This window comes from Crocuta crocuta, unplaced genomic scaffold, assembly GCF_008692635.1.
Source record: "Crocuta crocuta isolate KB4526 unplaced genomic scaffold, BGI_CrCroc_1.0 scaffold246, whole genome shotgun sequence".
In the NCBI taxonomy this organism is placed as follows: domain Eukaryota; kingdom Metazoa; phylum Chordata; class Mammalia; order Carnivora; family Hyaenidae; genus Crocuta; species Crocuta crocuta.
This window is the reverse complement of record NW_027531902.1, coordinates 4305721-4321955: the sequence shown is the minus strand read 5'-3', so window position 1 is coordinate 4321955 and position 16235 is coordinate 4305721. Positions and strand designations below refer to the sequence as shown.

The 16235-nt window shown below is 60.2% G+C and overlaps 1 protein-coding gene across 1 annotated transcript in view; it reads right to left on the bottom strand.

Annotated features, from left to right (window-relative positions):
- OTOF (otoferlin) overlaps positions 1 to 16235 on the bottom strand; it is a 93169-nt gene that overhangs the window by 3966 nt on the left and 72968 nt on the right. Inside the window, 25 exon segments of the mRNA XM_077774119.1 lie at positions 1777 to 1865; positions 2229 to 2371; positions 3056 to 3216; positions 3783 to 4129; positions 4444 to 4581; positions 5136 to 5270; positions 5375 to 5511; positions 6372 to 6438; positions 7544 to 7675; positions 8102 to 8131; positions 9682 to 9752; positions 10290 to 10452; positions 10553 to 10714; positions 11149 to 11268; positions 11452 to 11613; positions 12317 to 12451; positions 12783 to 12907; positions 13007 to 13196; positions 13531 to 13683; positions 14006 to 14122; positions 14272 to 14362; positions 14489 to 14589; positions 15139 to 15217; positions 15336 to 15510; positions 15859 to 15973. Coding sequence (XP_077630245.1) covers positions 1777 to 1865; positions 2229 to 2371; positions 3056 to 3216; positions 3783 to 4129; positions 4444 to 4581; positions 5136 to 5270; positions 5375 to 5511; positions 6372 to 6438; positions 7544 to 7675; positions 8102 to 8131; positions 9682 to 9752; positions 10290 to 10452; positions 10553 to 10714; positions 11149 to 11268; positions 11452 to 11613; positions 12317 to 12451; positions 12783 to 12907; positions 13007 to 13196; positions 13531 to 13683; positions 14006 to 14122; positions 14272 to 14362; positions 14489 to 14589; positions 15139 to 15217; positions 15336 to 15510; positions 15859 to 15973 — 3338 coding nt within the window.

Below are 16235 nucleotides of genomic sequence, written 5' to 3'. Positions count from 1 at the left end.
TGGGGGGGGGGGGGCGGCCCTAGGGTCTTGGTGTACATGGGGCAGGTAACTGAGGGGAGTCCTGGGGCTCGTGAGCATGGGGCCTGGCCCAGGCTGGGGTGCAGAGAGCACGATTCGGGCAAGGGGGCAAGGAGGGGGAGCTGAGGGGCCCCAGGGGAGGGGAGAGGGTCAGCCAGCGAGCATGGCTGTTGTGAGGAGAGCCCTAGGGGATGCCCGGCTGACGGCAGGACAGAGCGCACTCCTGATTCAGGCCTGGGCGGGGCAGGGGCTGCCGCTGCGGGGGGTGGGCTGAGCAGGATCTTGGTCCCCAGAGTCCAGAAGACATGGTGTGTCTAAGACAAGTTTACATGTGAGCCCAGCAGCTGCCAGTGGACACACATGGCATCTGGTTTTCCTTTAGGTCCTTGTACCAGAAGAGGCTTTTCCCCCTTGCAGTGTAATTGTCATTATAAATAGTTATATTTCAGCCTTCGGGAGTGAGCTTGAGGCCTCCCCTCCACCTTACTCCAGTCTGGGGCTCTCAGTGGAGTTTAGCCCTGACTGCAAGTCCCAGGTGACATAAGGGGGTCGGGTGCCCCCGAGTGGCCAGCCCTGGCACAGCACACCTGTGACCTCAGACCTGGAGGCGATTCCAGGTAGAATTTGCTGTATAATTTGCAGGTCCCAGTGCAAAATGGAAAGGTGGGGCCCCTTATTAAAAGATCATTAAGAATTTAAATACTGCCATCCTGAAATGAGCCTGGGACCCCTCTGAGTGTGGGGCCTGGGCTACTTCCCCACCCACGCACTTGGGCCTGGTTCCAGGCACTAAGGATGCTGCAAGTGGCAGCAACCCCATCCTGCCGCCTTACAGAAAGCCAAGGGCCAGGGAGGTAAAATGACCTGGCCAGGGTCAACTAGGAGACGCAGGCTGCCTGGCTCCTGATCCAGGGCTCTTTCCACTCTATCAATCTCTCACCGCTTGCAGGCACTCACTCCTACGTATCTCCCAGGCAGGGGCTTTAATAAGAAAACCTGCCAGAGCTTGGGGCACCTGGGTGGCTCAGTCAGTTAAGCGTCCAACTTTGGTTCAGGTCATGAGCTCATGGTTCGTGGGTTCGAGCCCCATTGTCAGGCTCTGTGCTGACAGCTGAGCCCGGAGCCTGCTTCAGATTCTATGACTCCCTCTCTCTCTGCCCCTCCCCTGCTCATGCTCTGTCTCTCTGTCTCTCTGTCTCTCTCTCTCTCAAAAAATANCTTTGGTTCAGGTCATGAGCTCATGGTTCGTGGGTTCGAGCCCCATGTCAGGCTCTGCTGACAGCTGAGCCCGGAGCCTGCTTCAGATTCTATGGCTCCCTCTCTCTCTGCCCCTCCCCTGCTCATGCTCTGTCTCTCTGTCTCTCTGTCTCTCTCTCTCTCAAAAAATAAACAAACATTTAAAAAATGGAAAGAAAACCTGGCAGAGCTTAATGACAGCCAAGAGTGGGGACAAGGGGAGTGGGCTCTCAGGGGTGATGCTGCCTTAAGGAAGAAAGTCCACTGGAGGGTGCTGGCGAGTACACATGGCCTCACTGCCCTCACACTGGGGGTGTGGCTCTGCCTCAGCAAAGGGGGTCCACCTAGAGCAGACCCCACAGCTGTCTCCATGGGTTGCCCCGTTCCTCCCTCAAGGCCACATGGGAAACACCACTGACCAAGGTGATGTAGGTGGTCTGGGCCTGGGGATCCTACAGGAAGGAAGGCTGTGGAGGGAGGGACGAGGGGTGAGAGAAGTAGTGATGGGCCCCAGAAGCTCACTTCTTGGGCTTCCGGGGGGAGATGTCCAGAGGCGTCCCAGGGGCCGGCATGTCCATGGGGAACATGTCCACCCACAGCTCCAGGCGGCCCTATGGAAGAGGGGGCGTGGCAGATCTCCCCAAGGACTCCCTCCCTGCCCAGGAAGGCCAGCTCTCTTCTCCCTCCCAACCTTTGTTCCTTCAGGACCCAGTTCATCAATTTTCATCCTTGGACACTAGAATTCCTACGATCTCACAAATAGCCAATCACAGCATCTAAGGGAGACACTTCAGGGCTGCACCTGAACGGATGGGACTCACACTCAAAGCAAAGACACAGGCCACTAGAGTTACCGTGGGGGTCATGTTAGGATAGTGCTGCCAGGCCTTTGGGACGGCAGCGAATAGCAGGCGGATCCATTTTTATGGGTCCAGATACCAAAGAACCTCAGATCTAGGCCTGGTGCGCATCACCTGCTCGATGCCTGGCTTGTCAGGGTTGAGCAGGGGCCGAGTCTCCACGTGTTCGGGCACCAGGCGGCAGCCCACGCGGGGGATGTCCTCCCAGTGCCTCAGGGCAGACAGCGCCACGTGCTCTTCCGTGGGCTTCTTCTGACCTGTGGGTGCTGGTCGGTCAGCTGCACATAGGGCCTCAGCACAGCAAGAGACCCCATGCTGGGCTGGACTCAGAGGCACAGAGAGGCCCCTGAGCCATCACTCATCTATACTGTCTCCTTTTACTGTTGGGGAAACTGAGGCACAGGGGAGCGTGGCTTGCCCAAATTCTCAGCTGCCCCAGAGGGCCCAGCAAGACCTGTGCTCTTGGGTTTCCTCTGCCTGGGAAACCCGACCAGCGAATCCTGCCGGGCTGTGAGGGCAGGGAGGGGAGGAGTCCACTGCCCGCGTTGCGGGCAGTCAGCAGGAGTTGTGCAGCGCACGTCTCCTGGTCTCTGGAAGTGCCACATGGGCAAAGGAGTGAGGAGAGCCCGGGGCTTGGAGTTGGCTGGAACCTGGACCCACACCCTCTCTCTGCCCCCGAAGGGCCATGTGACTTTGGGCAAGTCACTGCAGAATGGGGAGAACCTCCCTACCCCACGGGAATTTTGAGAGGGAGGGAGAAGGCAACAGGTGCGCAGGCGCTGTGTGGAAGGGCAGAGGCCGGGCAGACAGGAGTGGGACCCTAGGCTGATGGGCAGAGGGTCTCAGGAGACCCCAGTCTAGGCCTCAAGGACCCGCCACAGTGAAGTGTGGGTCCCTCTTGGCCTCTGGTACCCCCACGGCCGTGTCCAGCGCCCTGTTACCGTTCTCATCCTCGATCTCGGAGGGCCCGGTGAAGACACGGTTGGACACCTTCACTCTCCCGGGGGGCCCAAAGTGGGGGCCGTCCACTTTGCCCTCCTTGCAGAGGCGGGTCAGAATCTGGCTGGGCTTCATGGGGTCCCGCCAGATGTTGTAGCCATGTCTGTGGGAGGGGGCACACAGGTTTCGTGGGGCTCAGTGTGGGGCGGGGGCCCATCCCCCCGTGGCAACTGGTTCCAGCCAGTTCTCTTAAGTTGCCTGCTGGAGCCTGAACCCTCTTACCCCGGGCTCAGCCTCACATGCCCCGTGTCCTGAGGACGAGCTTGCAGCCTCCCTCAGCACAGCCCCATCCATTCCCCAACTGGGCCCTCTCCTCCGGAACTGCAGTGACTCCCATGAGGACACCGGTAACCAGAGAGGTTAGGGATGGGACGAGGGTCACACAGCCTGTCGGCGGCAGAGGCTGGCTGGATCTCCACCGGCCTCTGCCCACAGGGCTGCGTCCCTTCCCAGCCCCCGCTTCTCCCCTCGCCCCGCCTCCTCTGTCCTGGAAGCCCCAGCTCTCTCCTTGTGTTAGAATCTGTGCTGCTCAGAACCTGTATGGAGGGACGCCTGGCCTGGGACAGAAACCCTAACATATCCACCCTCCCCGATCGCCATCTCTGAATCTTGTGTTTGGAGTCAAGATGCAGCAGGTGCCCCGCCCGGCCCTGCCCCGCCCCCACGCACACGGAGTAGGTCTGGGCGATGCCACAGGTGGCGCGGTGTTTGCTGTAGAAGCGGTTCTCCAGGTCGATCTTGGTCTCCCCAATGAGGTCATCGGTGCCTACCAGGTCCCAGTCGTACACCGCCACTGTCAGCATGGACTCCATGGGGAAGGAGGCCTCGATGTCAAANAGGGGGCGGGGTCGGAGGCGGCCGGGCATGTGGGACACCAGGAGGCCTTACTTCCCAAAGATGGGGTTGAGCTGCTTGGAGATGTAGTTCTCCTTGTCTCGGATGTCAGTTTTGCCTAGCCGGATGGCAATGTAGGGGTCGGCTTTGCCATTGATGTCTGCGGGGTGCAGGTCCGTGGCCTGGGACGGGGGAGGGGTGCTCCTGAGCAGGCCTCCCCCCCACACCTTCCTCACCTTCCAGTGCCCTCACCCTGTCCCTGATGGTCCCATGATAGCAAAGGGTGGGAGCACTGGACCAGAGAAAGGAGACCTGCTGTGTGACCTGGGGCAAGTCATCGCCCATCTCAGGTCTTGGCTTCCTGCTCTAGAGAAGGTGAGAACTAGGCCAGGTGACCTCTCTGGCACCTCCCAGGTGGGGCTGTCACTTTGCAGCTGCTTCAGCGCCTCCTGGGNTGGGGGTGGGGGTGGAGGGGTGGCTGGGAGGGGAGCCTTACCCTGACCACATAGACTCGGACCAGCACATTGATGGGGTCGTTGCTGGGGATGCCCTGGAACATGCCGTAGGTGGGGTCGTAGCCAGCTTCCCGGGACACATCTTCTGGGAGTGGCACTTTGTACACACAGAGAGAGCCCTGGGGCAAGGCAGGGGGCTCAGGTCGGGGTGGCATTCGAAACAGTCCACAGCGCAGAGGGACGGCACCCCGCCGCCGATCAGGGTGGATGGATCTGAGGGAGGTCCAGGGGTTCAGGAGGGAGTGGCCAGGGCAATGATGGGGGTGGTGCCCTTAGGGCAGATGCTCTTTTTTTTTTTTTAACTTTTTTTTTAGGTTTATTTATTTTTGAGAGACAGAGTGAGACAGAGTGTGAGCAGGGGAGGGTCAGCGAGCGAAGGAGACACAGAATCTGAAGCAAGCTCCAGGCTCTGAGCTGTCAGCACAGAGCCCAACGCGGGGCTTGAACCCATGAACCATGAGATTATGACCTGAGACAATGACGCTCAACTGACTGAGCCCCCCAGGCGCCCCCAGATGCTCTTTTTTAAGCAGCATAGAAGTATTTTCACATTTTACTAATCAGCATAGCTGACAGTTCCACTTGACTGTCATCCCTGGGCTTGGGGTGGGGAGAAGAGCTGGTGGGAGTCGGGTGGGAGGCTCGGGGCCCAGGCGCGCGCTGCTTCCCTGACCTTGAACCGGCCCACGATGCGCTCCTCCTCCGTGGAGCCGTCTTCGTCATCCCCCGTCTTGCCCCGCAGCAGGTTGAAAGTGTGCAGCCAGTCCTCAAAGTTGTCAAACTCAGACTCCAGCTCTTTGGAGTACACCTGAGCCAGGCCGGGCCATCAGGGGGACAAGGCATGACCATTGTCCCCCATCTTGTCCCATCTGCCCCCACCTGCCCTGGGCGGGACCCCTCGGCCACCCTCACCTTAAGCTCATCAATCTTGGGTTTCTTCTTCTCAGGGGCCTCGGGCCCCTGGCCATTGCCGGGGCTCTGGGTTCTCTTTTTCTTCTCCTCCTTTGCCGCCTTAGCCTTCTCCTTGCCCTTCATCGGCCCCGTTAGGCCTGGCCAGAACCAGAAAAGGAGGTCTGGTCAGTTTGGGGCAGAAACGGTGAAGCAGGACGTTCTGGGTTAGAGACCCAGATCCGCTGCTAATTGACGTTGCTAATTTAACCTCTCAGGGCTCTGTGTACTTATCTGGAAGACAGTACTTCCTCGCATGCCTGCCTCACAGGGGCACCAATAAAGCCATGCTGGGACTGTGTGCCCTCCGGCAGAGCAGAGCAGGGAAGGAGCATGTGTCTTGAACTGGGAGGCCTGAATCACACAGCACTGAGCCGCTTCACTTTCCTCTCTGGCCTCAACTCACTTGTCTGTCATATCAGGAGGGCTATTCTACATCAGCATTTCCCAAACTGCATCCAGTGGGACACCGGCTGTGGGTATCCTCGGAATATCTTAGAAGAAAGTACATGTTGTGGTCAAACAAGCTGGGGAAATATTTTATATTATGTCTTCCTTTTAGAGACTTAGAATAACATTTGTATATTAAAGGCACTGAGAAGTCCTGTGCCAAAAGACCTATTTAATCCCTTTAACCAAAGAATTCTCTTTTCCCTCGGGAATACCCATGAAGAGCATTCCATGGAAAAGTCTGGAAAATGCTGACGCTCTGAGGTCCCTTCCAACTCTGTGGTTCTGTGGCTGTAAATGTCCGTCCATCACCATGGTTAGTGAACTGGTCGCTTTAGACAAATGCCCACGCCTGCCCCCTGGTGCCCAGGGATGGGTGGTGGCAGCTGCCCTTGGCTGTTAGAACTGCACAGGCCCCTGGGAGGGGAAGGAGAAGCAGCTGGCGTGGCGGGCAAGGGAGCCAGCCCACCAGGGGCAGGAGAGAGGCAGAGACCCAGGGTCCCAGGCTCACCCTCAGTGTTCTCCACCTCCTCCTTCTCCTCCAAGTCATTGCCTGAGGCCTCTTGCTGTCGAAGTTGCTGCCAAAAGATGAAGTGAAGAAGAGGGAAGGTGGGCTTCCTGGGGAGGGGACTTTTCACCCCATACTGGCGTCTCAGACCAGTCCTAAATGCTTGGTATTAGGACGTGAGGGGTGAGCCACCTCCAACCACACAGATGCCAGTAACAAGGGGCAGTGTCTTCGTGCCTGCCACGGTCACGTCACCATACCAGCCTAACTCCACTCTCTGAGACATTATGTGAGACAGAAAGAAGCTTCTGCCTTGTTCACACCAATCTAACTTGCTTCAGTAGCTCAGCCTGCTAACTAATGTGCATCGGAAACATCACGCACAGCCTGGGTCACAGGACGGGCCTGGGGAGAGAGGATGGCTGGATCAGCTCAGGTCCTAGTGAGGAAGCATGATCATGGGCACATGTCCCTCCTGGTCGGTCGGCAAGTCAGGGAGTGCCCTGAGCTAGGGAGACAGAGTGGAGAGAGACAAATGAGGAAGAGGAGAAATGCACTTTCTGGAACTTGCAATCAGTCTCGGCAAACAGAAGCTGCATGCGCGCAGTAGGGGAAGAATACTTCACAGCCACGGTGACTGAGACGTGTAGAATGCAGCAGTATGAGGAGGTCAAGTACTACGAAGAGACCACTGCTCCCTTTTGACCTCTGAGCACATGTTTCTCCTCTTCCTCAAAGCTCATCTTGCCTGGGAAGCCTTCTCTGACTCCCCCAGGCGTTGGTCTGTCTTTGTCATCAAACTGTACTGTATAAGTTTACATGTCCATGTTGCCCAGTAAACTGAGGGCCCCTTAGGGCAGGTATGGACTTAGCTTTGGCTCCCACAGTACCTAGGTTGGTGTCTGACTCATCATATATACTCAAGAGATGTTGGTGGAGTAAGTGAGTGAAGACAGGAGGAAACCTCACCAGGGAAGGCAGACTGGGCCACCATTTTGGAAGAGGTAGGTCCTGAGCTAGAACTTCAAGGATGTAAAACAATTGCCTTCCAAGCTCATGTTGATGGAGTCGGGGGACTGGGAAAGAAGCTGGATTGGAAGGGCTCATGTGGAGTTTGGGTCACCTCCTCTCACCCCATTCCCCCCTGGCTCCCCCGCCCAGGCCCGAGGCCTCACCTCCTTCATGGTATCAATGGAGGCAAAGTACTTGGACCACCAGTCCAGCATGCTCTCATCAGGCTCCTCTTCCTCTGGCTCTTCTGAGTTGCCCTTCTTCTTCTTTTTCTTCTTCTCCTTTTCCTCGTCAGCCTGGAGGGTTGGCCAGGTCCAGAGTCCTGCATACATCCCTGCTCCCTGGCCATTCTCAGAGCCCTGGACCATCCAGGGGTCCCCCATCCATTCTGACCATCAGCCCCTGGGAAGCCTTAGATTCTGTGAGGCTCCTTGGGGCCACCAATGTCAAAGGGTCAGGGCCATGTTTTGTGGAGGAGGATGCCGTGGCCCAGCGAGGGTCACCACCTGTCAATGTGACGTGCTGGCCAAGGCAGGACTGGCACTCAGGGCCTTTGCTGCCTGAGTAGTTCTCTCCGTCTGCCTCTTTGGAAGGGTGTTCTGGCCCTGAGCATCCAGATGCTGGGGAGTGGCTCAGTCCCCGATAGTGGGGCCCTTGGCCCGATACCCTATGCCACTGTGGGGTCCTTTATCCCCAAAGCCCCCAGATGGGCCTGCACTCACCACATCCACCTTGATGACGGCATCAGAACTCTGCAGAGGGGAACCAAGGAGACAGGGATAGAGTTAGCTACCAGGGGCCTGAAGTGGCAGGTGGCCGCCCACCCAGGAGAGGAGAGGAGAAGGGTGGGGAGGGAAGGGGAGGGGAGGGGAGCAGGAGCTGAGAGGGAGCTCATGCACGGCCGTTCACCGTGAGCCCCTGTGCTCTGTGAACCTTGCACTGACAAGAGCACACTGCCTGGTGAACCTGAAAAAGGTCTGCTTGGCAGATGTCTCCTCAGACTTTCAAGGATGGTGGCCCTCAACCCTGGCTGCATGTTAGAATCACCAAGGCGCTTTTGCAAATGGCCAGTGCCAGGTCGCCACTGAGTCAAAATGTGGGGGCTGTGAACCTACATAGTTGTAACCCCCTCCAGATGGTTTCAGTGGGTATTCAGGGTTGGGCAGGGAGCCTGACCTATGTGTGGTGGGAGTTCAGTAATGGTGGCCAGACAGGGTCAACTTCAACTCTACTTTCCTTTCCCCCCTTACCAGGGCCAGAGCCTTAAAAATGTAGTGGATGCACACACAGCCGTGTAGCTGAAGAGGACTCTGGTGAAAACACCCCACCAGAGCCCAGGGCCTGGGGGTTGATGGAGGAGCTCGGGCCCATGCTGTCCTTGGTCTTGTTCACCGATGGTCTGACATTAAGGGGCTCACCCCCGGCCCTAGGAGGAGCCCCCAGGGAGGGAGCGAGGGGACACGGGGTCTCCAGGCCTAGCCCCCAGGCAGCGGGCTTTCCTAGAAGTGCCATCGCAGGGCTGTGGGCCAGACCCTGGCCCGTAATTGTTCCCTTTTCCTGAGAACCAGGCCCAGTGCTAACTCAGCCGGCTTCCTGGGACCCTCTGTGGTTAAGTAAGGACTGGGGGCCAAGGGAAGGTCATTTCAGGCCAAGCTCAGACCTCAGAAGTTGGGAGGAGCCCCAGGCTGTGTGAATGGGATAGAGATAACGCGGTAGGGAGGAAGCCCACATCCGGCCCCTTGGTGCTGTCTGGACTCAGGATGGCCCGGTCCAGGCTGGCCTCCTTCCCACCCTCCCCTGTAGGCACCATCTCTGCCCCTAAACCCCAGATGACAGGTCGCCCTCTGGCAGATAAATGGCCCTAGTCTCAAGACCAAGAGGAATAAGGAACTTCCACCTAGAAACCCTTCTCCGGCCCAGGCCTAGGCAGGGTTGTTGGTGACTGGCTAGGATGGAAACCCAGGGGCCCTCTGGAGAGATCACTGGTGTTCACACAAGGAATCTATGGTCTATAAGCTGTGGCTTATCGGAGTAAAAATAATTACAGGCCATTACCTCAAATGGTTACTGCTCTCTCTGTGTCTCATACGTGCACACCACTCGCTCGTGCATGTGTGCACGCTCACGCGCATACGTAGGCACGCACACGCGGAATTGACAGTCTTGCATTCCAGGACAGCGTCTGGATGGACTGCTTGCACATGTAGCCAGGGTTAGCCCTCCATCACGACATGCCAAAGGAGGTGGCCCCGCCCATGGGAAGTGGCACACGTTCCCAGCAGGCATGGGACTGATGCCTTACCGCGTCCAGCTTCACCATGGTCTCCAGCTTCTTGACAGGCACCTCTGGCTCCATGTTCACCACGACCTCCCCTGCGGGGTGAGAGGAGGGACCCCCATTGCACAGTACATGGTGACCCCGAAGGAGCCTGCCTGGACAGAGAGATGGACAGACAAGCAGACAGACAGAAAGGAACAGGAATAACAGTGAGAGTCGGAAGTAGCTGGAAGGACGAGAGGCCTGAAGCCGATTCTGGAATTTTCTGAGGCAAGAGGGAGGGACAGGGCAGTTGGGCATAAAGCGAGGGAGAAAGTGAGCCAGAGAGAAGGCCGAGCTGCTGTGGCGTGAACCAGTGGAGGCTGGGCTGGGAGGGAGGCTGGAAGGGAGGCCTGGGGCTCCTCCAAGAACCAGCAGAGGAAGCCACTGGCCCCCAGGCCCTCTAAGGGTGTGTCTGGCTCCGGTCCTCTCTGGTTTTAGAGTGAGGGGCAGCCAGAGGTGGCCTTGGCCTCGGGGATGGGGCCTCCCCTGGCCCCACCCACCTACCCACTTGGGGATGCCCCAGCAGAGTGAGCAGGAGCCCCTCCCACGGGCCGAAGGAGCCAGGCCAGGGTTTCGAGGTGAGGCCGTACCCGTGGTGTTCCAGTTGGGGGCTGAGCGGTCTGGGGGCCTGTAGATGAAGCGCCTCAGAGAGCTGACGGCGTGGGAGCCCACCAGGGTGTAGCGGCCGAAGGCCCGGCAGTCCACCACTCGGATGTTCAGGGGCGGGTGCAACAGCTCGTTCTCCGGAAGGTCCTGGGGGTTTTGGCCAAGTGCAGCCTGGGCTCAAGGAGGGAACAGAGGAGCCAGCCACCCCCGGCCACCCCAGCCGCGCCCGGCTGTACTCCGCACCCACCACTTCAAACCACTTGACGAGGGTGTTGAAGTTGGGGTTCTTCTTGTAATTCTGGATCAGGGATGACTGCACCCCCTTCCCCGCACACTCGATGTCTACCCGCGGCCGGTCCACCTGGGCCAGGTTGACCCTCTTCAGGTCCCGCAGGCCCCAGAACAGCACCTGGGTAGGGGAGAGGCGAGCCCCTCAGTGGGGCCGGTTGAGGGTGGGCTGGGCGGAGGGTGGGCAGCAAGATCGGAGGGCTGGGGCCCGGAAAGCCGATGAGAGGCAGGTGTCCTCAAGGGGCTGCGGGCTGAGGGTGGGTCTGGGGGTAAGAACAGGAGGGCTGGGAAAGGTCTTAGGACGCTGCGGTGTGACTCAGTGCAGACCGGCCCGGCCCTGGATGAGGGGGAGCCTGGCTCTGCTGCTGGCTCTGATGTAACCTCGGACAAGTCACTTTCCCTCCTAGGCCCTCAGTCTCCTGGATGCCAACAGTGTAATGTGTGCACAAGAGCCCTGATGGAAAGGGAGTGAAGGGGGCAAGGAAGCCAGAACACAGCAGGGCCTGTCCAGGGACGGACAGGAGGAACCCCTCCCCCGACTTAGTCCTCACACACCTCGATTCGGTATTTGCTGAGCACGGGCCGGATGCCCATGGGCACAGGCATGATGGGACCTCGGTCCATGTCCACCGGGCCGTTGATGGGTGGCAGGTCCGCCTTCCCTGCAGGCCCAATCTGGGGAATGGGAGTCATAGTGTCACACTCTTCTTCCCTGTGAGTCCTCTGTCAGGTGATGTGGGCAGACAGGGACGGCCAATGCCCCGAGCCCCTGAGAGCCACACCCCAGCCTCTGTCACGCTGGCCTCACAGCAGGATGGGGAGGAGAGCAGCCCCCCGCCCCCCCTCTCCTGGCCCCACCTGCAGCAGCTCGAAGGCAGCCAGCAGGTCCCCGGCAGTGGCATTGCCGCGGTAGATCTGGTAGTACTCGAGCTGCGGTGGGAAGCGGGGCGGGCAGTATGCCTCCCCGGCCATCTTCACCAGGGGCTTGGCGAAGGTCCGGCCCATGAAATCGGCTTTGCCCTGATGTGACAAATACCCAAGGTGGCCTCCCAGCTCTTGAGTGTACATGCATGTTCACACCTGGGATCTCTTTCGGTCCTCACCAGAGCCCCAGGAGCTAAGGGGTGGGTGTGATCACCCCATTTTACAGATGGGGAACACCAAGCCTCAGGGCCCGCCACAGACTTGGTTAAGCCCATGCTGGAAGTGAATGGCAGATGCAAGACTCAGGACTAGCAATGAGAGCTTCCTATGTCTAGTTCAGGGCTCTTGGGGTAACCCAGTCGCTGGATCGGTGGCCCCCCAGCTCTGCAGGGGTCGCCTCAATCCTTGCTTCCCCACTCCAGGGCTCCCATGGAGAGCTGTGAGGTGGTTACTCAGTGTAGTAGGTGTGGGCAGGGGGCTGAGGAGCCCAGGGACGTGGGAAGGCTGAAGACAGCAGGACCTGCTGGCAAACGTCCTGACGATCCTGGGCCTGAGCTGGGTCTGTCTGTGGCAGGAGGTAGGGAAGCCCTGGCCTAGCGCCCCGCTGAGCTCCCAGAGGCCCACAGCATCGGGAAGGGGTCGGGCTGCGGTGATGGGGCAGGAGGCACGTGGGTCAGCAGCCCCCAGCCCAGCTCCCCGGCAGGCACCCTGGCTGAGGGGCTCTGGCGCAGGGGGCTGTCAGTGTAGGTGGAGCGCAGGGATGAAGGCGTGGGGCCCTGGCGCCAGAGCCCACCCGTACCATGGCGTCCTGGTCGTAGATTTCGATGACAATGATGGGGGGGTCATCCCGCAACTCATGGGCTTCGCCATATAGCTCCAGGTTGTCGAACACCAGCATCTGGTCCCAGGTAGGGCACAGGGTCTCATTCAGCACCTGCGGCGCAGGGCAGCAGGGTGATGGGTAATAAGTGGTGGTGTATGGGCAGACACATGAGCAGGGGTCACCCCGAGTCACCGCAGCTTTCAGGGACTCCAGGGAAGGAGTGTCATGTTGGTCCCCAGTTCCCCCTCCCCCAACCCCCATGTCTTTCCTTCCTTCTATGTTGACCGAAACCACAGCTAAGCCTTTACCAGTGTGGTCAGGGCCTGCTGTCTGTCCTCTGGGGATCTGGGGTGCTGGCTGATCTGTTTTTCCAGGTCCCACATTCTCACAGTCTCCCCGTCACTCCAGAGCAGAGCCACCCCCTCATGCCCTGGGCCCTCACCTCTGTGCACTGACTCTGGTTGATGAAGAAGACACGGGCGAAGGGGTCTGAGAGTCCACTGCTGTCGGCAGCGAAGAGGCTGCGAGCCTGGTACATGTGGGCGCGGAGCTGGAAGGCCTGCTTCTCTGTGGGGAAGAGCAGGCTGAGGCTCCCAGAGCCAGAGCTGGGGTTGGGGGCCAGGGGTGGCCAGGGCCAGGGGGTGGGGCCCAGAGGCCGTCACTCACTGGTGTAGACCAGGCTGACAGGCGGGAAGGCGTGCAGGCCCAGGCCCTGAGCTGCCTTGACCTCCTCGAAGCCACAGGGCAGGCCACACAGGAAGTCCTTGCGCTGTTTGCTCAGGCCCAGCCACAGGTAGAGCTCCAGCTTGGCCTGCACCGTCCAGCCCGCGGAGCCGAAGCCCCGCTTGCCCGGCAGCTGGGGGTAGGGGTGGGGTCAGCTGCCCGGCCAGTGGGGTGAGGGAGGGGCGGGGGCGGGGGGAGTCGGGCAGAGGCTGCTCAGAGCTGCCCTTCCACAGCCATCCCCCGGGCTGGGGGCTGGGGGTGGGAGCAGTGCAGAGGGGGAATGGGCCAGGGGCCGCCCCCCCGACACCCCTTGCTGTTCTCTCTCCAGCTGTTCTCTGAGCACCTGCTACTTGAGGGACCCAGGGCTGGGGGTCTGCTCCCTCCAAGTGGAGGCTGATCCCTTGAAAGAAGCTGGCTGTAAACCCTGGACTGTGGCCCCACCCCCCAGGCTTGCTCCCTTCCGGCACCTTGAGGAAGAGCGTCTTGACCTTGGCGCAGTCCTTGCCCAGCTCCTCCTCGACAATGGAGAAGAGCAGGTCCTTGGAGGGCACCCTGGCGTAGGCGATGCGCTTGTTGCTGCTCATCATCCAGATGAAGACGTCGGGGATGCTATGCTGAGGCTGGGGATCAGGAGCGAGGGGGGCCGCTAAGGGAGAGGTCGCGCCGTGTGGCCTGGGCCCCCAGAGCCTGACTGACCCTCAGCATCTCTGCCTCAGGGCCCTCTGGTCTGCAGAGCAAAGGACCCGGAAGCGAGGTCTTCCTCCGCCTGCCACCCATTGAGTGGAGAGAACACACAGCAGGGTGAAGGGCTTGTTCGCCCCTGTCCCCTAAGGGCTGTCGGAGCAGGAGGGGCCTCTTCCTGTGCAGCAACCCCTCCTCCACTCTGGTCACCCCGGTTTAGGGGAAGGGCACCCCCTCTCCACTTGCTGAACGGGGCCACACCTCGTCTGCCAGGAAGCGCAGTTTCTGCAGGAAATTCTGGCACAGCCTCAGCTTGTCCCGCACCGTGTGCCGCTTCACCTGTGCCCGCAAGGTCTTGGCCTGCTGTCCCATGCTCTCCTGTTGGGGGGTGTGTGTGCTATGAGTGGGGCTCAGGCCACGCTGCATGGTGGAGGGGGCTGGCCCTGGTGGCTGCGACCTCAGAGACAGATGTCCCCCCACCTGGGGGACCCTCCCCGCATGCCCTGGGTGGTCCGGTGTGTCCTCACCAGCTCCCGCATGCAGGACTTGAGGCGCTCCCTGTCCAGCCTGGTGCGGGAGGAGTGGCCCTGGTCCTTGTCAGCGAGGGAGAGGAAGCGGCTGGGGGACCAGAAAGCAGGACTCAGCTAAGCCCACTGGCCAGCAGCAGGCATGTGCATGTAGATACCTCCTTCCCTGCCCAGCCCCCCCACTTCCGGCCCCTCGCTCCCCACCGGTCCCTCTCACTAGCAGCCACAGCTGAGCTCCTCTAGGACACCCCGCAGGCGACGCTCGGGATAGGACTTCTCCGTCTTTATCATCTCTTGCACGTCATTCAGGCCTTCTTCCTGTGGACCCGGAGGGAGGTGTATGCTGAGCCACAGCCCCCCAACCTCAGCCTCCCCAGATGTCTCCCCCCATTCATCAGGGGAATGAGGGGCTAGTGACCTGGGACCTCTCGCTAGTGCCATGCCCCCCCCCTCCCCAGGGTCCTGCCACCTTACGGAAACCACCAGTTCCCCAGGTTTTGTTTCTTCCAGAAGAAAGAAGCCACCTCTGCGCCGTGGGGCTGTGGTCCCGGTGCACTGCTGGGGCTGGGCAGAACTCGGGCCAGAGACCGAGGGACTGGCCAGCCTCCCCCAGGGAACCCCAGGACAAGACGGGCCAGACTCCATTCTAGGTAGCCCTCGGGCCCTCCACCCTCTCCCGGGACATGGGAGCAGGGACCGGAACGGAGGTCCTGCTGGAGCTATTCCTGCAGTCCCCACCCCCTGTCCCCCACCCTCCCCAGGACAAGCTGCCGGGCAGACTGCCTTGCGTGTTGTAGGGGAGGCTCCTGAGCCGGGCAAGGCCCTCCGAAGCACCCTGCTCCCACCCTCCCCACCCCCCTCCCCAGCCTGGCCCTGACCAGCNAGCCACCAGCTCTTGATGTAGATGCAGGGCTTGCGCTCCAGGTAGGGCAGATGGAAGTAGTTCCTGGGTGGGAGGAGGCGGGAGGTTGAGGACTGGGGCCCCCGGAGGCGGGAGGGCCAGGCGTGAGAGGATGGGAGGTGACAGGCAGGGCCTCTTAGGCCCCTCCATGCCCCCCGCTCACCTGTCGGTGATCTGGGGCCGCATGGGTGGGGTGGAGGACACTGAGGCCAGGTCCCCACCCTCGTCAGCATCCTCGTCACTGGAGTTCTGGATCAGGTCTACTTCTTCCTCATCCCCAGGCTCCTTCTGGGGCCTGGGCCGCTGGGGCCGTGACAGGCCATCAACTNCCCACCCCCCGCCCCCACCAGGCTCCTGCAGCCTGATCCACTGCTTTGGGTGTGTGGGAGGGAAGGGGTGAGTCGGGGAGTGCAGAAGGTGCTGCGAGTCTACTTGCTTGGACAGGACAGAACGCTAGCCAGAGGAAGGCACCCACGTCCTCCACCCCTTGCACAGATCTTGCTGGTGGCCCTGCACGGGGTACCCCTGGGTATACTCTCGTGGGTACACCGTGTGCTACGTGGGTGCTTCAGGACGTGCAAAGGGAAGCGGTCAGTTTCCTTCCCCCTCCCCCTGACCTATGGTGCAGGGCCTAGCAGTCACTACCCAGCAGCCCCCAGGCCTGAAGACCGCTCGGTGAGCCCAGCACTCACCTATGGTGACCTCAAAGGTGATTGGCTTGTCTCCATTTTTCCGGTCGATCATTGAGGCCTCCAGGAAGGCTCCAAATAGAAAGAACTCTTCCATTTTCCCCGTGCAGCTCTGTGGGGAAGGTGGTTCGAACCAGCCCCAAACCTCAGCAAGGCTGTTGGGTCCGGAGCCAGGCCCCTTCCTTCTACCGTACAGACAGGCCTTTTGGGCTGATAGTGGGAGACATCCCACCCCATTGTGCAGCTAAGCAGCCCAGACCCTGGGGCCCAAATTCATTTGCCCTCCAGCCTGGATGTCCCTGGACAGGGATGGCCATGGGCAGGAACAGGGCTGAGATGAGGCTCCATTTGGGGATCTCCGGGCAGAGTTCAGG